Raw genomic sequence first — 24,197 nt, 5'->3', positions numbered from 1 at the left:
GGCAGCCCAAATCATCACTGACTGTGGAAACTTCACACTGGACTTCAAGCAACTTGGATTCTGTGCCTCTCCACTCTTCCTCCAGACTCTGGGACCTTGATTTCCAAATGAAATGTAAAATTTACTTTCATCTGAAAAGAGGACTTTGAACCACTGAGCAACAGTCCAGTTCTTTTTCTCCACAGCCCAGTCAAGATGCTTCTGACGTTGTCTCTGGTTCAGAAGTGGCTTGGTAGCCCTTTTCCTGAAGACGTCTGAGCGTGGTGACTCTTGATGCACTGACTCCAGCTTCAGTTCTCTCCTTGTGAAGCTCTCCCAAGTGTTTGAATCGGCTTTGCTTGACTGTATTCTCAAGCTTGCGGTCATCCCTGTTGCTTGTGCACCTTTTCCTACCCAAATTCTTCCTTCCAGTCAACTTTGCATTTAATATGCTTTGATACAGCACTCTGTAAACAGCCACACCTTTCAGTAATGACCTTCTGTGACTTACCCTCTTTGTGGAGGGTGTCAATGTTCGTCTTCTGGATCATTGCCAAGTCAGCAGTCTTCCCCATTATTGTGGTTTCAAAGAACAAGAGACACCCAGAATTTATACTGTAGGGATGGTCATTTATTCAAACTCAAATGTAAATATTCTAATATTTTGAGATACCGATTTTTGACTTTCATGAGCTGTAAGCTCCAATCATCAAAATTAAAAGAAATAAACATTTGACATATATCAGTCTGTGTGTAATGAATGAATATAATATACAAGTTTCACTTTTTGAATGGAATTAGTGAAATAAATCAACTTTTTGATGATATTCTAATTATATGACCAGCACCTGTATGTGGTACTTTCAAGCAATTTTTCTCAATGAAAACTAACAAATGTTATTGGGTATCAAAGGCTATAAGGTAATATTCAGACAATGTTATAAAAAAAAAAACTCAAATCAATATTTCATGTCGACATATATTATATTACATTAATTTAGACAGTATTTTAATTTAACAACATAAAAAAAGTAATGATTAATGATCCATAATACATCTTATTTTTTTTTTAATAAGTTATGACAATTACAGAACTTGGAAAAAAAAATCATTTGTCACACGTATTTAGCATAAAAGTATAGTCAACTTTCACTTGAAATTACATCACAAAAAGTCATCATTGGACTTTTTTCATGCTAGTCACAATTTTATTCAAGCATATTCCTTTTTTTTTTTTTTTTTTAAATGAATTTAGTTTTAGATGACAATTAAATATATTCATTGTGTGACAGAATGTTTAAAATCATATGGAAATGCACTTAAAATGTAAATTTTCCAAAGTGGAAAAAAAACCTGGTTTCAAAACCTTGACTCACATTCAAACTCTTCTTGACTGTTTTTAAATAAATAGTAGGGAAGTATGCAAATTTGGACGTGGGAAGTGTGTCTCCATCCTCATATCTACACGATAACACCCTATACCCATGTGGCTGTATGCTACTTTTTTGGCTGGCTAGTATGCACAGTAACAAACACGCTCACACACAATAAGACATTTTAACACTCTCCCTCAGGTGACTATGTAACAGGTCCTCCATGCATCTGTCACGGCTGTGAGCTGATTTACTGATGTATGTTTGCTGTGGCTAACGTTTGAAACTGCACTCCCATGTGGAGGAAGGAGACTCGGAGGTGTTGAGACAGTCTGGCACAGTGAAAAAGGTGGTCAGACATGCGTGAAACGATGCTCATGAGAGTCCGGAGCGCAAACATGACCGCTTACAGACTCGGAACCTCACAGCTGGGGCTTTATCCCACTCACACTACTCAAATACACTACAGTGTACTACACAGAATTATAGTTCAGAGGACATATGGCTTTATGTCGGCTCTTGAGGAATACTGCTTGAGGGTCTCATTTTTAAAGGGTCTACTTCATTTTTGGACATTCTGATGTGAAAATATATATATTTTTTTTAATTACCACAACAAACGCAAAAAGAAAATGGAAAATTGGCACTGCTTCACACACACAAAAATGGAAACTATTTTCAAAACTGCCTAATATTTTGGCCATGTATAATGAAATTATACTACACAAAAACAAGAGAAAGAAATCATGAACTGAACTAGAAGTCATAGAGTTCCCACTAGTGGTGAAATTCAGTACAGCATGATAAATGAGGGACAAGGGAGGAATTTAAAATTTATTTCTCCTTGCCAAAATCTTGGCTGTATTAGGGAGAAATATCCAGCATCGACCCAGTATAAATGTTGCACAATGTTCTGCGTCTATCAATAGGTATATCTTAGGGATATATAAACGAAAATGATGTAATGTAATAGAGTCACATAAAAATACAAGGGTCATTCATTGTCTATGAATAATGACTGGGATGGCTGTGGCTGGTTTGGATGAAATTGAAGACAGATGTTCTTGTGAAAACATTTCTTGGGTGGTGTAATTTAGGTCACCCTAGACGAAGGTGGGGTGGGAGTGCGGGGTCAGTAAAAACAAAAGTCAAACAGTGAGCATGATCATGTTGTATACTTTCCAGCACCTTGCTGTTCTTCAAGCTTTATAGCATTGCAAATAAATCTATTACCCAATGTTTAAGCCAGAATGCATATGAAACTGGCAATATCAGATACTTTTGGGTTCAAATGCCTGTGAAAAGCACGCATTTATGACACACAGGGACACACTGAACATATATTCCTAGTAACCTGTGTTAACATTCTATAATGAATGTATGTCACTGTTAATATCAGCAACAATCCATCTGGTTAATCTGTCCAATTATCCAATTAGCATTGGTCCTTGCTTTGTTTATAGTAACCAGTGCTGACTGATCTCTCCTGAGAATCAATAAATGTGTTAAACATCACATTAAACATGCTTTTCAACACCTGCTCATCTGGAACTTATAAGAGTGCCGTTCTCAGAAATGACCCCACATATACATAAAGATCATTTACATTGTACCCGAAGAACCTCAAAATATAAAATGTGACAAAAACGGTTTGTAACAAGTTCCTATAAAATTAATAAAGTATTCCGGTTAAATTGATTAAAATACTGATAATATACCATTTATGTTATCTTAAAGTTTAATGTAAAACCATTTTGCCTAGAAAATACTAAAACAACAATCATAATACTAAAGTCATACTAGGGTATTTTCAATACAAACTAATAACTGGGACATAAGACGGATGCAAATCTGCAGTGTGATATGAAAGCCAAGAAACTAGTACACAATGCCATAGTTGACCACTCAGAATCAAGTCTTCAAGAGAGATGCATAATAAAACTAAATAAAATAAAATTCTTCGGTTACATTTTATTTCGATAGTCCACTTTAGTCATTCTACTAACTATAAGTAACTTTGTAACTACTTGTCAACTAATTCTCATTCATTTGCAACTACATGTCTACTAAGGTTAGGTTTAGGGTTAGTAGAATAAATTGACATATACTTGGAAAGTTTCTCATAGTCAGTATGTTGTGAACCCATCAAAATAAAGTGTTAGAAGATATTAAGCAGACAGTCTACTAATACTCTAATGGCTTTTATTAATTATAATAAAATAATGTATTATGAAATATATTATTAACAATTATGAAAATATGTCATTCTGATCTACAGAAATTTAGAGCAAACTTTGTTTTCATTACCACTATTAACCACAAGAGGACGCCATTTACTTGAGAAAAACTTTCACAGTGGCTTGTTAATAGAACTTAACATGAACTTGCTGGAAACACCAACAATTAACGATCATTAATAACCAGTGACAGAAATGAATATAGAATTATGAACAAAACGGCTTTTTGCGTACTACTTTACATAAGTCGTCACCACTCCACAACTGATCCTTTCTATGCTTCGTTCCCTCATGAATGCAGTCATAAAGTGTTTCCACACACAAACACGCTAAATAAATGAATGTATCAGAGCACACAGTTTACAAGAATGATTTCTGCGATCATTTATTTTCCCTCCATAAAGCCCTCTGCTTTGTAGATTTGTTCTTCTCTTAAAGTAAGTGGCTGTTGTTCAACAGCTTTCAGACAATGAAACATGACACTCCAGAGGTCTCATGATAGTCTGCAGAGAGCATTTTGTTTGGCACATAAAAGCAGGACATCTAATGGAATACGCAAAGAGAAATACGCTGCGCACCACATATCAATACTCATTAGAGGAAACCAATGTACGTGTTGCCACACACGCTAATGAAATCACGTATATGACTATATGAATAAAAGTATCATGCTGTAAAATGTGATGGTTTTACTTAGAAAAAGAAAAGAAGTGTTTTGGCACCTGATACACAAGGTTTGGCCTTCCATACTTGGAGTTCAAAGTTACTCTGAAGGGTGCATGAAGCATACTGCCTTTCAATAGCAATTTAGAATTAGCAGAAATAGCCTCAACTCTCAGATTTCCAAAGATTACCTGCTGCATTACAACACACAATGTACACACAGACTCCCAACTAAATGAGCAGGCCTATATTCAATGCGAAATCCTTGAAGATTTGGTTTAAAAAGATTGATAGTTACAACTACCAATGCTAGCTGTACAACCAATTCTGCAAGACCTCAGGTCTCATAAAAAAGGCCTTTTCCTGAAACATTACACATGAAACTCAACACGCTACATGTTCGCCTGCTGCGGCTTACAGAGAGCGGTCCAGAGAGACCTACATGGAGCGTATGCTCTCTTGAAGGAAGCCAAACCTCCTGCTATTTGTTACTCCGTACACTATTCCATCTGGCTTACCTCAGCGCAACTTGCATCTAGAACCCATTTCATTTGTTAGTCGAATGGAGAAACCTTTTCTGTAGCTACATCAATATCTCTCAAAATGCTATATGGGGTGTATCTACTATCGAGAAATATATTAGTCAGACTGCTTCCCGCGGCTTCAGTGCGATTCCCACACTTAGGCTACTGGAATTCCCAAACAGCATCTAACGTAAATGTCACATTCTGCAAGTTCCGGAGAAGCCTGGCACAAAGCAGAAGAGCAATGCAACACGCTTGATTGAAAGGCTTCCGAGAATTCTCTGGCTGTGCGAAGCCACGTACAGGAGATTCATAATGGATTTAGCAGGACAGGTACACAAAGCTCTTGTGGCCACAAACCGGAGCTGTGCAGAGTTCACTGTTGACATCTGGAATGTCTTTCCTCCCTTGCTTTTCCTTTTGATTGAGGAGCGAGTCACATCAACAGCCAAAGTCGCTTGTTTCTACAGCTTCATTAGCACTTTGACTACATCTGCTCTCTGATAAAAAGCAATAATGGTGCCAAAGGATCAGCCAAACGGTTATACAACAAATCAGAAATGGACAGAAGACCAACTCTTTATGATATTCTACAATTCAGTCTGCTTAAAGTAGAAAAAAGAAATGTCCTTTACCCAAGCACGATAACATCAGAAATGATTAAATCTGTTATAGTGATGTTTTAACTTGCAATGTCAGTACAAACCACACCAGTTATCCTTATTTAAATATTATTCTTTTACCTCACTGAGTAACTGTTTAAATAAAAAATTCTGACTTTTTCCATCATGGACAAAGTACATCAAATGCTAAGCAGAACCTCTGGAATCCATCCTCGAATGACTAAGGCAATTATCGGGAACTTGCAGATGTTCCCTATTGACTCCCATAACAGAGGCATTAAAGACCATGAAAAACAGATCATGAGTAATGCGCTTTGCAAAGGGACAATTTTTATATTAAATCAACCAATTTACCAAAAAAGACACTTAAGGTCTAAAACACATGCTTCTGGGAAATCAGATGTGTCTATAAAAATACAGCATGCAGATCTCTCTATACAAAAATGTGTGTGCAGATTTACATGCAAGAGTGTGAACACAAAAGAGTATAAAAATAGGACAGAGAGCTAAGTTTAGGGTGTTTGTTCACGTGTTTGCGTATGTGTGAGTGCGCATGTCATGTAAACTGAAGCATGCCTGGTGTAACAGGAGGTGTTTTCCACGGCTGTTCCCTTTTGGCTTGTTGAGTATGTGGAGGCCTGATCCTGAGAACTCTCTGGAGAGCAGTTTGGACCTTATTTTCAAAGCCCCGAGCTGCACAGCAGGAAGTCCTGCCCTTGGATGTTTGGGAGAGGACAGGATCCACAGGAAGGTATTCCATGAACATGCCACGCAGGAGTCTCAGCTCTTCCCAGCAAACTCAGAGACAGCCCCTTGAGAACAGTAAAGTTCAAGCGATGCTTATAGAAAACAATGTTGTTCTGAGACTCTTTACTCTGTTACAAAATGTAGTCATCTTCCTACCTAGGCAGCATTTAGGGCACACTCCACACATCTGTTCCAAAAGGGAATCCTAAATATGCTAATAGTTTTAGCCAAATTCCTCTTATTTTATGCTTTATTTCAGGTGGCAAACCAATCTTAGCCAAACTCCAAGGCAGCACAGACCTTAATCAGGTTAGACACCATATTGAATTTAACACAGATGAAAACAAAGCTGTGAGGGGTAGACTTACAGTCTTTACAATGTATAAAAGGTAATAGATCACATAATTTTCACACAGCTCACAACTTTCAAAACTGCTAATGGAGTTTTTGTCTACTGAATGTTTTTCGCAGGGACATTTCATCAACTGAACAGAGTTTGTTGTTAAACAACAGCTCAATCCTCACAGCCTCATTTTCATTCCTGTCAAAAATGAAAGCTGAAGCTACCCTGATTCAGATCTATTGCATGTATGTTTCACAGAGAAGCCAATCCCAATAGTCAGTGGAAAAAAATAGGCAGGTCCCCAAATTGCATACTCACTGAGTAACGTAGGTAGCCTACTTTGTGACCAAGACCTATGAAAGTGTTTAGTATGAATGTAATCCGTACACATTACATTTGTAAAACTGTCTCAAGAGTCAGCATTAACTGAATGTCCACTTCAAAATCATGGATTTGAACAAATTGATTTATTTGACAGAAAGTAAACTATGAAATTAACGGTTCTGTACATAACAACTGAATACTATTGATGTACACGTCAGAATAAAAAATAAATAAATAAAATCATTCATTACCAGTTTGCCACCATGTTTCACTTCAACCCGCTCTTTCCAAGGTCTCAACAACTTGTTTCCGACTCCTCTGGAAGGCCGCATTAATCCGACATGGCGAACGAAGCAACTACAGAAATTAGCTTAATGAACTTAAAAACGATCATTTTTAAGTATAAAGTGTGTGTACTTTATACTTATATTGAGTAGCGTTTAGCAACATGCTAACGTAAAACTCATTTTTGACTAAATGAGTCTCGCGTGCCAGCCGTAGTTGTGTCGCGAGCGGGGTTCCTGCTTGTGTGTACAGCGTTCAATTTAAGAGGTCCCACTTTGACGATTTTGTTACCACCGAGATTTAGCAGAACAACGGTAAATGTTTTTATTGCAAAATAAAAATATTTTTTATGTGGCCCTTGAGAGCATATGATTGTCTTAAAAAAAAAAAAATAATAATAATAATAATGTATGCCGCCCCCCAATTATTGCAAAAGCTCAAAACCCCTTACGAAAATTACAACTTTACTACAAATAAAACAAACAAAAAAGGTTACTGTAGTTAAACCACGGTAACCCCAAATTAGCAATGGTTTTGCTACACTAACCATAGTTTAATGATGGTATTTGTATAGTAATAAATAAATAAAAATACATGGTTATAATTTTAATAAAACCATGATTAATTTTCGTAAGGGACAGGCAGATCACTTATGAAATGTCTGACTGATGTCACAAAAAGAAGGCAAATTTCCGACTTTATCATCTACATAGACAGTTCATTTTTAAGACATGAAGCAGAGTGGTGTTTTTAAATATTTGAATGTATAAAGATGTTAACAAACAAAAGTTATTTACCACAAAAGAGATCTTTTTCGTTTCAAATATAAAATTACATTTGACAATCATAGTGAGTAACATAGATTCTTCTGGCTTAAACCAGTTGTATAAAGGATCTGTATTAAAATACTCACCTCATACATTTGCGATGTCAACATTAAACCTTATTCTCAAAAAAATGAATGTCCTTTATAATTTTTTATTCATCTTTTGGCATTTTTAGGCAATGGAAAATTAAATTTATTAACTCCTAATTTCATATGTTGCTTTTTGAACTCAAAAGTGCTGACGTTTTTCAAGCTTATAAGCCTACCATTCAAAATTCTGACAGAAAGACGTAGAACACAAATAGCCTACATCTATTAGGAAATATGCCATAAAACATTTACATAACGAAATAAAACTTATATGGTGATTACTGGTTATGAAATAAGCAGTCCAAGACATTCTGATTCAGCTCTTAAGCATAACATGGTCTTTCTCAACCACTAGAGGGCAGCATAATTTAGTTTTTCCTTCAACTCAAAACAATTTGTGCAAAGTGTTACGCAGTTGAATGAGTTGCATCAAGTGTCATCAGAAAAATGGAATCACTACGTCAGACTAGGTCATTTTTTACACAAAATTCTTTTGGGAAAAAATTAACAATAATCAATAAACTGCAAAAAAAAAAGAAAAGAAAAAAAAAAAAAATATATATATATATATAGGCTATACACACACACACACACACACACACACACACACAAATGATTGAATTTAAGACTATTTGCATTTGTAAAAAAAAAAATATGGTAAAAATAGAGATGTTTTGCAAGTATTGGAGAATGAATTTCAAACTTTACTGTCAATCATTTCACTTGATGGTCATCTCAGTTCAAACAAAAGTTCAGCACCACATGTGTGTGTGTTTTGGTTGTGTGTGAGAGTGTGTCTCACAGTTTGGCGGAAGCAGTAAATGAAGTGTACAGCAGCAGCAGGGTCTGAATCTCTTCTGTTCTCCCACAGCTCTCTGACCCGAGTCTGGCCTGGGCCGGTGCTCCATTAGGACTCTCTTTCATCCTTCTTATTCTCTCTGGTGTCATGAAGATGGATCAAATGAAAACACAAAAACACCCTCTTTGCCCCCAACCTGCCCTGGCCGACTGATGGCAACAGGTTTAAGCATGGAGCGGTGACTACTTCAAGACCCAAAATGTGCGTGGACTGACGCACACTCACACAGAGAGAAAAAAGAAAACGCAAAACTCTCTCACACAGATGGCCCTGTCTAAACGCAAATGCTGTCTAACCCCAGCCCCCTGTGGTCATGGGAAGGCCCAGATTGCCAGTAAAGAGGTGGATGCTTCATGGCTCAGCTATTTGCTGGGTAAAGGGAAAGGATTGCAGTCTTACCTCAGAGCCTTTAAACATTACGCTGCTTTAGTCGAGGTGAAGGCTGTGCTGTTCACAAAGGTCAGGATCACAGAGAGGACAAAGTGAAGCAACAATAAAAATAACCACAAACCACAGTTCTTATAAAGGCAACTAAACACGTTTGCTTTCCATCACTTGTTATACAGACTGTGTAGAGAGAGAAAACGAGAGATTCCAACCTCAACCACATTGAAATGTCAAGTGAAATCTGCTCAGTAGAGTACCTGCCAGAACAAACACATGGCTAGGATACAGGAGAAATGACTTCACATTTGGAAGATACACTGCTTGCATGATTGCAAACAATGTGAAATATGGATAGCAGGGACTTCTTTATCAGTGTTCATTTATATGAAACCAAGCATGCCATTGTTAAAAATCCATATTACTGGCAACAGTTCTTTTCCAAACTGAAACTTGGATTTTAAAATTGAACTCACAAATGAGTACTGCTATCTTTAAAGTGTAAGTTATGTTTACATAAAGAAAGATTATTTTCTTGAGAACTAAATCAGCTCATTAGAATGATTTCTAAATGATCATGTGAAACTGAAGACTGGAGCATGGCCTCCTGAATCCACAGGAATAAAATACATATTATTAAAATAGAAAACTATAATAATAGAATAGAATATCTAATAATATTTTACAATATTACTGTTTTACTGTATTTTTGATCAAATGAAATCAGCCTTTTGACTTAAAAAAATAAAATAAAATTACCCACACTTTAGAACATGAACATTTACACATTTTTCATTCAGAATTTTTATTCAGCCATGTTTTTTATAACTTCAAATTATTCAGATAATTAAGATGCTAATGAGTTTACAGACTAATTTGGTGTTAATGACAGCATGTTTGTGTGTTTGTTGTACTAGAGCTTGTGCGCGCCAGAGGTGTGGAAGAAAACACTGCTTAAGTCAGGCCTTTTCACCAGCAGTGTGTGAGAAACCCCTGGCTGTGTCCACAGCCAATACACACGTCCTTAACGCAGACTACAGAGCACCAGGATGGAGCACGGTCCATACTGAGTGGGGTACAAATTCCCACCAAAAACGTGAATTGCATAAAAAAAAAGTAGAAGAGTGAAAATGGGGGTTTTGGGGATAAAAGAAGCTAAAAAGGATCCGGTCAACTTTCCTGTGTGGGTGTTCATTTTATATTTTACAGACAATGTTCCTTTAAAAGCCAGCACCTGGAAATCCCATTAGATGTGCATATAAAATCCCCCATGATTAATAGTATATGAGGCAGGGCTGGGTTGGGGGGTACCAACATGTGGACCGCAGGACTCCTCCTCTGCAAGCTCACATTACACTCCATAAACTTGCTACTCTTTCCCACCTAAGCGTTTAAAAAGGAGGAGGGATCGCTTGTCAGGAATGTCTCAGAACTGTGAAAAGAGCGTGTAGAGCTGAGAGTGGATGTAGTGGGTCAGGCTGAAAGCTGAATGAGAGAGTGTGTGAGCTGATGTTTTACACCAGACTAACAGAAAGGCGGTCTGCTTTCAAACATCTGCTTATTGATTTGCAAAGGTGGACTTTGAGGCGTTGATGTGCACATGCAGAAGTGGATATTTCCCACGTTGACTTGCACCAGACCCAAAAAGCTGCATCTCTGAGGACACCTACTCTGTGCTGTGTGCTCTTCAGCATGGATCAGCCAGCCAGCAGTTGCATGCGGAGCCCTCACACGGGCAGCGCTCTGTGGGGATGCGTCAGGAGCCCCCATTCAGGAGGGTCCGGAGCTGGGCTACAGCCCTACCAGCAGGCCCCATTCGCCCTGCACCAGAAGCACGATTTCCTGGCCTACACAGACTTCTCCCTGGTGTCGGCGCCGCACGCTTACCCTCGCGAGGACAGACTGTATCCGGAGGCACACGGCGGGTACCAGCGGACGGAGTGGCAGTTCTCTCCTTGTGAACCCAGAGGCAGAGGGCAAGAGCCGTGCCAGGGGGCGGCAGAAGCGGTGGGAGCTGATTTGGACAGTGCAGGGGGAGACAGGCTGCCTGGAGCAGTCACAGCATGTCTAGAGGGAGAGTACTCACCTCAAAGTGTGCCAGCGGTTGACACAGAGAAAAAAAGCTCCAAGCGGAAAAGAGAATTCACAGGTGAGTCATTTAGGCAAGAGTGAATGAGATATGAGGCAATGGCTGGAGTGATTCACTCCGAATCATGTGAACTTTCTCATTTGTTGCCTGCTCAGAAATTGTAGCGCTTTATGTAAAACATTTAACTTAGCATCAGTTGTGCACAAAATACAGCATAAGGGTTGTTTGGGTTGACAAACACACCGCCGTTGTGGTTATAGCGATAGTGGTCTGTCTTTATCAAAAAATGAAAATTCTGTGATCATTTACTCACGTTCTCATCATTTTAAACCTGAATGACTTTCTTTCTTCTGTGGCAAACAAAAAAGATTATTTATCACAACTGTTTTTGTCTGTGTAATGAAAGTCAGTGGGGTCCAAAACAACACTCAAACCCACTGACTTTCATTGTATGGGCAAAAAACACTTTTCCTTTTGTGTTTTGCCGAATAAAGCAATATATACAAAAAGAGGGTGAACGATGACAGAATTTTCATTTTCGGTTGAACTAAGGAAGTAATAGATTTTACTCCAGATATTCTATTTAAAACTCCTCACAGCAAGCATGCACATGAAGGATGACCTATAACACATTATTTTGTGCATATTATTCTGCAGTTGTTTCCTTCCATTGTTGGAAGCTCTTAGGTAAAGTTCAGCTTTACAGTGTTTGCTATTGTTTTCAAATCATCTGTTTGGTGGTTTTGACATTCAGTAACATCTGTCACACTTTCTCAACACAGATCTGATTTTCTAAAATATTTGGATTCAAATGAATGATGTGAAAGATCTAAATTGGAAATGTCAACAAAAGAATCAGATTTTACTGTCATGGACTGTATGTGAATAAGTGGATATATGTGTTCAAGTATATCTCTTCAAGTCTAATATACTGGACTTCCAAAAGAAAAGATGCTCAAAAATGAAGCTAGCATCTTGTGTCCAGTATCAGAAGTGTAACATCACTGAAATTGAGTCATAGAAGGTTTATTATTATTATTATTAAAATTTCCCTTACAGAACTCGATAGTGTTCTCTATCGAAATGTAAAGTTTTGTGCTAAAAGTTCATATTCACCCATTTTCAAATCTAAATAAATGTAGGTTTTGATGAGTCTTACAGTTTCTGGATAATGATGTCCATATCGACATCATTTTTGTAATGAACGCTCTCCATATTTCCGATTTCACGCTATTCTGAGAAGAGGAAAAGTGAACCTCAGTGTTTGTGGCACATCTGGTGCATTAATTTCATCTCTCAGCCTTTCTGTGGAAACTGAGACCGCTTTTCTGAGATCAGGGAAAATGTCTTGAAGATAAATACATTTCTCCATTAGTGCTTTGTATAGCATTGGCCAAAACAGCAAGACAATATTCGTTATGAGTGGCATTTAAAAATGATTAGCTCAAATCCATCACCAGGCCCTCTGCTACAACAATGCATCCAGGCCTCATAGTCTAATGTGGGGAATAAATATACCCCTTCCTTCTCTGAGTTACCTTAATGTAACCCTACATCACTTGCGGTCGAAACAAGCCAGACCACGTCTGTAATATAACTTGCCTGCGATCCCACTTCTACATTCTTATCCATTGACATTTTCCTGTCGTTAAGCGGTAACAGGATCTCCACAGAACACACTCTCCATTTGACTGGAGAGAAATTCACCATCATGAAAATATTCATCACCGAGTTTGAAGTTTAAGCGTGCATTAATATGAGGGAAAGTGTTGGTGTAAATGATAGAGCGAAGGTGTGAACATTTTGGCAAGGATATGATAATCAAATCTGGTAGTGATTATGTTTTCACTAGGTTTTTTTTATTTTTTTTTACCTGAAATGACAAGCAGACACTCAATGATTGCATGAAATTGTAAACAGATGTGATATTCGCTCCAAAAATGAATTCTGAATCACGAAGGATGTGCTCATCACTTTTCTTTCTCTTACATCATAGGTCTGCAGTTTATTTCAGTTTAGAGAAGCGACATTTTCATGGAAAAGAATTTAATGACATGAATTGAGACAACAGAAGCAAATTTGATCAAATTTTGGAGTGAAAATAAATTTATTTAAATATACTGTATATAATATATTATGTATTTGTGTGTGTGTGTGTAAATACATTTCTTCTGCTCTTCTGTTGTCATTTAGAGATTATTAGTATGTGTTGAATATTTGTTGAACACATTTATAGATAGTAATTTTGACTGTTCCTTTTTGTTTGGTATCTGACAATAACTGGCATAAAATTAAGCTTGTCAATTAGTCTTGACTTCATTTGGTCAAATTACTTTAGTGCCTCCTACATACAAAATGCCAAATGCCCACCAGACACCCCACCGGGGGGAGAGGTTGCTCCCTAAATGTTTATGGGCTTTTGCTGGGGAAATTTATTGGAGTCTGTTTTTTGGGAGCACGCACATACACACAGTGCCAGGTGTTTCTCCCCCAACCTGCCACCACCTTTCCATTTATTACCCTCGGCAGTGCATTTAAATGAACAGGACTTTAATGACGATAATAACGCACCTTCTAAAAGGAACAGCGGCTACAGGTTGCCATATGTGAGAAAGTACTTGTCTCACTTTCCCACTCACATCTGGCAATCCAGTCCATTTCACAGTCTGGCCAAGATCTGGTGAACACGAAGCACGAATTCTCACATTGACAAATTAAAGTCATTTTGCAGAAATTGCATCAGCTTTCTTTCAGTGCTACTGATTCTAATATGCGCCATATAAAGGGTCACAAGGTTGGAATAACTAATTAAACTTGAATGCATTTTGAAGGAAAATGTTTTTCAGTGGCAGGGAATATATAAGGCACAAATTCACACTCTTAGATTTCAGCTAGACCCATCCGAGCCTTTGTTCTTTTGTTAGCGGATTTAACAATGTTCCGGTGCATTCCTTGCTAACTTGAGTCCTCTGTGGTCAGTTGTGGCCCCCGACAGCCCCCAAACTCCTGGCATGCTTTAACTGGGGCTCAAACACCCTGTGATCTGAACTGAGCCCTGCGCAAATGTGTGCTCTGTGTGGCCTACAAAACGCCTTGTAACCATGTTTTAATGCAGACAGAGTTTTAAACTTAACATGCATGAAAACACGCCGCTCCTGGGGGAGCTGAACTTCAGTGTTGCATTAGAGTTTATTATTTTTTAAAGGAATAGTTGAAAATTCTGTCATCATTTACTCACCTTCATGTCGTTCCAAACCTGCACGACTTTCCTTTTTCTGTGGAACAGAAAAGAAGACATTTTGACATATGTTTTGACACTATTGACAATGACAGTAAACAGGGTCCAAAACTACATTAGAACCACAAACCCCACAAAATATCTTCTTATGTTCCACTGAGTAACGTCGAACAGCATTTATTTATTTATAAATGTTTGCTTTATTTATATATAAATGTTTGCTTTAAAAATATAATTTAACTGTCTCAGATCACAAAACTAATGCTAACTAGTCTCTTTTTCCTTTGTATCCTCTAGATATTCAGGACTCAAGCTTCAAAGCAGACTCAAACTGCAAGGCCAGAAAGGAACGGACTGCTTTTACCAAGGAGCAACTCCGGGAGCTGGAAGCCGAGTTCACCCACCACAACTACTTGACCCGCCTGCGCCGATACGAGATCGCTGTCAACCTTGACCTCACTGAGAGACAGGTACAAAAGATACTTCAGCTTGTGCTAGTGGTATTTTTGGCTGAAAACAGCAAAGAAAACTCATCCGTCAAGTCTAAACGAGTCTGTGTGAAATATGATTGACAATACTGAAGTAGAGCCGTCATCCCATCAATCCCTGACTTCGCCCTTCAGCGATTTCGGACTAGGCTCTTTTTTTTTTTCTTAGGCTCAGACCACACTTAGCTTGGTCCTTGATGGTTTTCCCAGGCCTGAGTCCCAAGCACATGCCAGATCCCAGCACAACTCTGGGCTGAATCCCTTTGCAACTCTTTCTCCACTTTTTCCGATGCATCCTACATATCTTGGCCGTCTGCCACCCTTTGCTTTCAAAATGAGTGGCAGACAGATTCAGTCAAGAAGGAGCATGTAAAAATAGTGTGGGAACAGATGGTCCATGTTCCTGTGTTTCCACAGGGAGCGAGGGATGCACAGGGGTCACAGACTTGTGTTCCTCAGAGCTTAGCCGTCAAAAAGTAATGTCACAAACCTCTTGATTTGCTGGCTGCAGAATTATTTTGAATCACTCAAGAGAGTATGCGTTTATTCTCAAAATCATTTCCAGACAGTTTTAATGCATCAACGTTTTTATTCACAGGTGAAAGTGTGGTTTCAAAACAGACGGATGAAGTGGAAGAGAGTGAAAGGAGGACAGCCCGCATCTCCTCACGACCTTGAAGCAGATGAGATGGACTCTGCCGCGTCGCCCAGCTCTGAGTAAAACTCTGATCTAGACATTTGCTCATATTTACAGTCACCCAACTCACCCTGGCCATACACACGATGTCCAATTTTTCACTAGTCCTTCCACGTATCCCGTTACACTGCTCATGGACAAAAGCGTCCGTGCTTCCTGTTGCTCTTTTCGCTCAGATGACTAATTATCAACAGAGCTTCAACGGCTTGGAAGCACCATCCACTTTCAGTCCACATGTTTCACTTTCATTCATAAACAGATCGAGTGAAATCAGAGGCCTATAAAAACCCAATTACTCACGTGTAAAAACAATTTATATTAACCGTTCATGCCCTGGTTTAATAGCTTTGACCTCCAGCCGTGACGGCATGATGTAGGTCTTTCACACTGTGGTGATGGTGCCTGAACCCTGATCAGAAACACCTGTGAAGCTCCAAAGAATGACTAGACGGTCTCAGGATCACGCCAAACCACCAAAGCATCGCTATCAAGTCTTTATTTTTTCCCTAAATTGTGTTGTCAGGTTACTCTTAGAATAAACCTTGTTGAACTTTTTTTTGTACCTCTCTTTTTATATGAAATTAATAAAACGCAGATGTTGCATAAAAATGAGAAAAAATAAATAAATATTTGATTTAATTGTGATTATTTTTTCTTCCGGTCTTATTTGAATTGTAATACGGACAATTTTATACTGACACCTACTGGCGGGAGGCAGCATTACACCAAAAGCATGCATATATTTCATAAATGTAACATAAATATCAACAATCAATTATATGAGATTTAAAACTATTGTACTGGTGTGCGTGACATGAATACATTTGAAATAGATTCATGATCCAAGATGGGTTGTTTCATTATCATTAAAAGGATAGTTCCCCCAAAAATGAATTTTCTGTCATTTACACACCATCATGTAGTTCCATGACTTTTTTATTCTCAAAAGACAAAAGAAGATATTTTGAAGAATGTTTCAACTGTTTTCAAGTCTTTGAGGTTTAATAACAATGTGGACCCCACTCACTCATTTTAAGGAAAAAAAGGAGTTTCTTCACACAGAAGAAAGAAGTACAGTCAAACAGATTTGGAATGACATGAATGAGAGTGAATAAAGACAGAATTTTAATTTTTGTGTGAACTATGCCTTTAAGCATAATAACAATCTTCCAGAAAGCTCTCAAAGCTCTGGTGAAAGTGCAATGGGATCAACTCCGCTCTTGGCCCCAAAGTTTTGAAGGAAGCATCTGGATCGACCCGAAAATCGATTTCAACCAGAACTCAGACCAGCCCACGTGGGGGCGATTCGCACCAGAAGTCTGGAGAGTGACCGCTTGTGTAGTGCTGTGGAGAATAATAGGTGGGTAGGAGTGAAAAGATGACTTCTCAAGTACAGGATGTTGTTGTAGCAGGTAGCCAGTCATCCAATTTCCTGCTTCCCAAAGAAAACAGTGGTAAAGCATCCAGGGTCCAGGGACTCACAATGGTGGGCCTATACTCTGGCTGGCCGGCCGGCCAAACAAAGACAGGAGAGGTGAGTGGCCTGTGAGGTGGACCGGCGCAGGAATAGTTCCAAACACACCCATGATGGGGTTAAGACCCTGACCTTATGCTGCCTCGGCTTGCTTTCCACCATTACATGCACTATTATTGCTTTTTTAGTAATGACTATGAAAATAAGCCATGCGTATAAACTTAATTATGATATTAGAGCTCCTAATAAAAGCACACTACATTGGTCCATTTACACCTGTGACGTTTACTAAAATAAACACAGTAGGGGATTTATTCTTAAAGACACATTCGCATACAAGCTATTTAAACAGAACCGTACTGGTTTGTTTAATTTTGGCCCCCCAAAAAAATAGCATGTTAAGTAACGTGATCTTGAGTACTAGCACTCGTTTGCCCGGTGACTTCATTTAGACGAGGATTCTCTTGGGGTAAAACGGAGAGAGGAAACGAGAGAAAGAAAGACAGATGGCAGAGAAGTCTGGTCTACTGAACAGGATGAACGCTCACAGCTCAGACTGACAGTTAACTAAAGAAACCAGAAGACAAAGTAGGGCAGTTTCATCATTCTGTGGCTGAGCTCTCGATGACGAATGTATATTTCAGTAAGAGACATTTTAAAGTGGCTCTTGACGGTAAGCTTTTTCAATTTGACCTTTTTGTGGCCAGCAAAATAACAAGACAAAAATACATTAGTTTGGCTATGCAACAAGAGATTCAGCCTGCAATGCAACAGCATTTCATATTGCTCAGAGAGAATAAATATGGTAGAAACATATAAAGAGGCTGGTGATGTTTGGTGTTTTGTGGGGTGGGGTGGGTGAGGGTGTGATGGATAGCCGGAGGTGTGCAGGTCAAATCTATGAGCCGGCCGCAGAATTAAAGCGTGGCCTTGCTTCAGTGCTGTGGTCCATCTGTATGGTGTTATTGTTTACAGAGGCAACATTTCACTCTGACATCAAAGCTTCATGACCCTTCACACAGCTCAGCTATGCAACCACAAGCCCTGCCAAACTACATTTTTGATAACTACACTTTTTTACTGGGAACTTTTTTATTGGGAAAAGCATATTCAAGTAATTTTCAGAGCACATTAAACATATACTTTCTTACTTCTAAATGTGACCCTGGACCACAAAACCAGTCTTAAGTCGCTGGGGTATATTTGTAGCAATAGCCAAAAATACATTGTATGGGTCAAAATGATAGATTTTTCGGTCACACTTTATATTAGGTGGCCTTAACTACTATGTACTTACATCAAAAAATAAGTACAATTTACTTATTGTGTTCATACTGTATTGCAAAACACTATTGCTACTATTGAGGTGAGATATGGGTAAGGTTACGGACAGGTTTGGTGGTATGGGTAGGTTTAAGGGTGGGTTAAGGTGTAAGGGATGAGTCAACAGTGTAATTATAAATGTAATTACAGAAACTAATTACAGATGTAATTACATATAGGTATTTTTTAAAATATAAGTACAATGTAAAAACATGTATGTACACAATAAGTGCATTGTACCAAATGATTAATTCATTCAAATGTAAGTACATAGTAGTTAAGGCCACCTAATATAAAGTGGGACCGATTTTTCTTTTATGCCAAAAATCATTAGAGCATTAAGTAAAGTTCCATGAAGATATTTTGTCAATTTCAAACTGTAAATATATCAAAACGTAATTTTTTATAAGTAATATGCATTGCTACGAACTTCATTTGGACAAATTTAAAGAAATTTTCTCAATATTTTGAATTTTTTGCACCCTCAGATTCCAGATTTTCAAATAGTTGTGTCTCGGCCAAATATTGTACTATCCTAACAAACCACACATAAATGGAAAGCTTATTTGTTCAGCTTTCAGGTGATGTATAAATCTCAATTTTGAAAAATTGACACTTATAACTGGTTTTGTGGTCCAGGGTCACAAATAGGCTAGATGAAAATTACACAATGTTATTTACTTCTGGTTTACAAAATAAAGGTCAGTACTATAATCAATCTATTTTTGTCCAGTATTGTCATTAATAGATTTACATGTATTTATAATTTATACATTTAATAAATTTAAATGTATCACTTTTATAAATTATTTCTTTCATACACAAATCTTATTTATTTATTTGTTTATGCTATTAGAGCCATTATACCTCAGAAACCTTTCGTGACATCAATACATTTTCTCCATAGGAAGTATAATTATTTTTATTCGCTTATTTTTACAAAATTATATTCTTTTTGTACTGATCTTTTTGTATTTATTTATTGCTATTCAGTCAATCAGTCATCATACCTCATGTTATTTTCAAAGTTGTAATAATAAAAAAAGATTATTGGAATATGTTTTACAAGAAAATACTATTTCAGTTATTCTACTATAAAAAAATGTGTTTAATTTAATGTCTTACTTGCTATTTCTTTATAATTGTTTGCAAAATTGACCAATTAATTACTGAGATTCCCCCCCCCCCCCCACCCCCAATTTTACTTTAGTGTTGTTTAGAAAAAAAAAATGTAATGAATGAATGGATAAATCAATCAATTAATCTGCTCTTAGAGCCGGTAATGATCAGTCTTTAATATTATGAGCTTTTATTACATAGCAATACAGAGGCTCAGAGGATCAAACCACTGAGCCATGAAGTAACATCATAAAACTAGTCTGCAGTTTTTCTCTGACAGCCATCTCTACATCGTCCTGAGAGAACCTGCAAATTTACTCTAATGTCTGTCTTTACAGAACTGTCTGATATTTGCTCCCTTGTCTCGAGAAGAAACTGCTGGGAAGGAGGGGAGGAAGAAACAGAGGAAATGTGTGATAGCTTCCGCACATCCTCCCATGACAGTACTTCCACTAGAGAAGAAAAAGTAGAAGAAAAATGCATGTGTATTGCCTGTTCAGGTGTGTGTACATGTGCGTATGTGTGTGTGTGAGAATCTTTTGAAACAGCTTCTATTGAGAGGATGTGGTCAGCGAAGATCCGCGCCCCCCAAAAGTCCCTGTAATGATTAGTGATCCCCTCAGGAGAAGTAAATCTCACAGTTTCATTGCACAATCATTCAAGATGGGCCAGAGACATGCAGTGCAGTTTTAAATTATGCAGGGCTTCCTGTCATGTTCCTTTGACAGCTCTTATAACCCAAAGTAGAGAGGAAATTTTATTTGAATCTACTAAAAATAATCTCTTTTGTTGTTTGTCAGTAGTTTGGACTGACCATTTACCTCACAGCAGGAAAGAAACAGGACAGGACCTGGTCACAGCGCCCCATGAATAATCTAAAATGGAACATAAAAATCACTGCTTGACCCATATGTAGAAAATGTTAAACCGGGAAACTATTATGTTAAAAGCGGAAAATTTGCCATCTACCATCTTAGTCTAAATAAGATCTGGCAATACAATTACAAAAATTTTTTTTTTTTTTTTTTTACAGGTTACATATAAGCTATGTTGACAAAATACTAAAAATATATATTTTTTTAATCTAAATTATTTATTTCAATTTATTTCAATTTAATTTAAAGATCCTTCAGTAACAAATAACCGTGCTCACATGGCAGCCCAGTGGAGCACCACAGTAGCTATCCATCAGCTGTGCTGTTTCAGTCTACCTCCTACTGTCTCTCTCTCAGAGGTGTATCAGACGCCAGACAGCCCTTACCAAACAAAAGAAGTCTTGTCTGATAGTTTCATTTGATCCGGTATCTGCCACAGCAGTTTAATACCCAATACTATTGATCCTGGCAGCTGAAGGTGCTGCCCCTGTGAGATCCCCGACTCAGTGAACCACAACCATCAGGATCTGCTACACCGAACAATAGACCTTCTTACTATAGCACAGACATATAATCAATAAAAGTTATTACCTCATTTTTTATCGTCTGCAGTAAAAGATGAGGGATCAACTGGTACATATTTTGAGAGGCTGAAAGATTAAGAGACATAGTATACATGTGTTCAACATTCCTCAGATTCTTCCTTAAAATTACTGCTATTTTATTTTACATCTGGTGCTTTTGAATTCATAAACCCATTGAGGATATAAAAAAAATATTATCTTTTTTATTATAGATGTTCTATTAACTTTCTATTTTTTTTAAACACAATTTAATGAATTATCTATTCATTGTTATTTTATTGCATTTCCTTATTCAATGTCAAATATTTGTATTATATTATGTATTATATTTGTGTCTTATTGGAATCTATCTAAGAGATTAGACATATGTTTAGATGTCTGTTTATCACTTTATTGACGAATGACAATAAGTTCAGTGGCTCCTTTCAGGCAGAGGCAGACAGTAATGAAGTATTTTTGACTTTACTCAAGTAAATTGAAAAAGTATCTGTAGTTTACCAGAGTGTTTTTCTTTGGAAAACTTTACTTCACTACATTCCAAAGCATAATGTCATACTTTACTGCACTACATTTCATAAATGAAAGTTGTTGGGCTTTTTTACCTTTAATACTTAAGAACATTAAAAATGTAGTAAATTCTTGTACTCAAGTAAATCTTTGAATTATTTTTACTTGAGTAAAAGAAAGGAAGTAATAGATTTCTAATGTAATTAAGTATTAAATGATATTTGATACAAAACTTAGTGCAGTAAAAAGTATAATAGGGCCTATTATGCTTTGGAATGTTGTGAAGTAAAGTTTTCCAAAGAAAAACACTTTGATAAAGTACTGACACTTGAAAAGTACTTTTACAGCAGGGTAAAAATACTTCACTACTGTCCGCCTCTGCTTTTAGGTAGTAAGAACATTATTCCTGGAATCAAAAGAAATTCCAGATATTTACAGCTAGCTAACTAACTATCAGACAGACAGGTAGGAAGGTAGGTAGGTAGGTAGGTAGATAGGCCTAGATAGACAGACAGACAGACAGACAGGTACACTGTAAAAAAATAATTCCGTAAAAATACAGTACAATATACCGTAATAATTTGAAGGAATTTTCTGGGCTTGCCCACCGCCAATAAACAATACAAGAAGAAGAAGAAGAAGTAATTTTCCGTATTTGGTTTTTACCGTGTTTCCCCGTATTTCCCCGCTTTGCATTGTGGGAAAAAGAAGCTCGTAATAATCAGTCGATTATTGGCGCGAAAACAGTGCTTGAGCAGACGCCATTATTCACGGATATAGTCTCAGTCAAAATTTCATTTTGAAGTCGGATTTCAGGTTTGGGGAACCTTTCTTACACTTCCGTGGTGAATTATTTTTTGTCAAATGTAACAAACTGTAACGTTAACAGTTGCTGTCTGCCTTGTTTGGCAAATGAATGTCGTGTTCAACATTTTCAGCACACCGTCACATCTCACTCGACCTGGAGTAAGTTTCGTGTTAAAGTGTGCTCACAGTTTTATAAATAAAAGTTTATTAACTTTTAATTGTTGTTGATGCGGTGTAGCCTATTTGTTACTGAGCGTGTTGTAAAGCATCCGGCATACTAACGTTACTGAGGTGTTAAGCAGCCGTGATAACGTTAAATCTAAAGTGCGGTACAACTGTGTTTAGAGCGCTTTATGCCTTCAACAGGAGCGGCAGTGCAATTGTCAAGAAAAGCCATTACGACCTTTTTTTATTATTATTATTTAAAAGAGATTATACGACTAGGTGAAGATCTGACATCGCGGAATTCCTCAAGGATAACGCACCTTTTCTGCCAAACGAGGTTTGAACATTTTATTGTCTTGTTTAGGATACACACACGCACGAGAAGTTAATTCGGTAACGTTACTGGCACATTGTCTGTGAACGCACACATGTCAAGCACACGCAGAGAATGCCGCTGCGCCAGTAGCGCATCGCACTTACACGGACAAAAGCACACAAAATAATGTCAAAATGACAATTTTTGGCGAGTGACAGTCTTAAATAAGTTAAAATGTTTTTTATTTTTATTATTATTAATGCTTGAACAACAACAAATAGAAGACAAAAGTGCCAAGGGTATACAAAAAAAAAAAAAAAAACATTAAGAAGAAAAAAAAACATTTTAACTATACATGAATATATAAAACCAAAAAAATAATAATAAAAAAAAAATTAAAGGCCTTGCTAAATCACAATAACTTATACCAAATAAATACAGTTTTTACAGCTTTTTTGTTTGTACTCTCCTTAATAGTGCTTAAATAGATATCTAAAAAAAGAGGTTTCTGATTGCTGAATTTACAAAGATGAATATGAAACTTAACAAGTATAATCAAAAGATTGATTATGTAAGCCTCATTTTCAAACTTCTTGTCATAGTTTAAAAAAAAAACAAATATTACATGTTCATATAGTGAAAGAAAGTTACACAAACTTTGTCATTTATAAATCTAGAAACCTCCCACCATAACCTCTTTGTTTATTGACAATGCCAAAAAATATGAGGAATAAGTTAAAATGTCTTGACTGATGTAAAGAGTTGGGATGTGTCAGATGTGTGTCGATGTGAGTCATGTTTTAAAGGGAACGCAGTTCATGACATTCATGGTGTTTCTTTTGTTTTCTTTTCTAATTACAGGTCGTTATTGCTGCTGTACTGTGCATCCCAGTCACCCCCTGCATTCTTATGACTTTGTGTTCTGTTTTATTTATTAACTGTTGTGAATTCTTTACATTACGCATATTATTCTTTATATTTATACTATTCATACGATTATTAACACTTTTATTTTATATCTGGTAAGAGCTTTTATTATGTAAATATGCACTACGCTACGTGCTTGGCGTAAGTGCCGCGTTATTGGTTACGCATACAGAGCTGACAGAATGTGACGCAGTTTACACCTGTGCAGCATCGCTAAGTGCATAGAAAAGTTACTGACGAAGTAAGTCTATTTCATGACTTTATGTTTGTAATACTGGATGTTTATACTGCTAAATCTGTTTCTACATTAAGCCTGTGAAGTTGGTGGTTC

General features: G+C 37.3%; 2 protein-coding genes across 2 annotated transcripts in view; one reads left to right on the top strand and one right to left on the bottom strand.

Annotated features, from left to right (window-relative positions):
• The window catches only part of LOC131550797 (uncharacterized), a 117,542-nt gene extending 110,193 nt beyond the window's left edge, over positions 1-7,349 (bottom strand). The window contains exons 1-2 of the mRNA XM_058793207.1: positions 7,065-7,349; positions 5,976-6,211 (exon numbers count right to left, since the gene is read on the bottom strand). Of these exons, the coding sequence (XP_058649190.1) occupies positions 5,976-6,165 (190 nt within the window). The 5' untranslated portion in view covers positions 6,166-6,211; positions 7,065-7,349. The remainder of the gene's footprint in view (positions 1-5,975; positions 6,212-7,064) is intronic.
• A 3,303-nt stretch (positions 7,350-10,652) lies between these two features.
• meox1 (mesenchyme homeobox 1) lies at positions 10,653-16,431 on the top strand. Its single transcript, XM_058794004.1, has 3 exons — positions 10,653-11,406; positions 14,882-15,054; positions 15,671-16,431. The coding sequence occupies exons 1-3, from the start codon at positions 10,950-10,952 to the stop codon at positions 15,791-15,793; spliced, it is 753 nt and encodes a 250-aa protein (XP_058649987.1). The 5' UTR covers positions 10,653-10,949; the 3' UTR covers positions 15,794-16,431.
• The last annotated feature ends 7,766 nt before the right edge of the window (positions 16,432-24,197 follow it).

Source organism: Onychostoma macrolepis, chromosome 12 (assembly GCF_012432095.1).
Source record: "Onychostoma macrolepis isolate SWU-2019 chromosome 12, ASM1243209v1, whole genome shotgun sequence".
Lineage (NCBI taxonomy): Eukaryota > Metazoa > Chordata > Actinopteri > Cypriniformes > Cyprinidae > Onychostoma > Onychostoma macrolepis.
The sequence above is the reverse complement of the archived record's forward strand: the minus strand, read 5'-3'. Positions and strand labels throughout refer to the sequence as shown.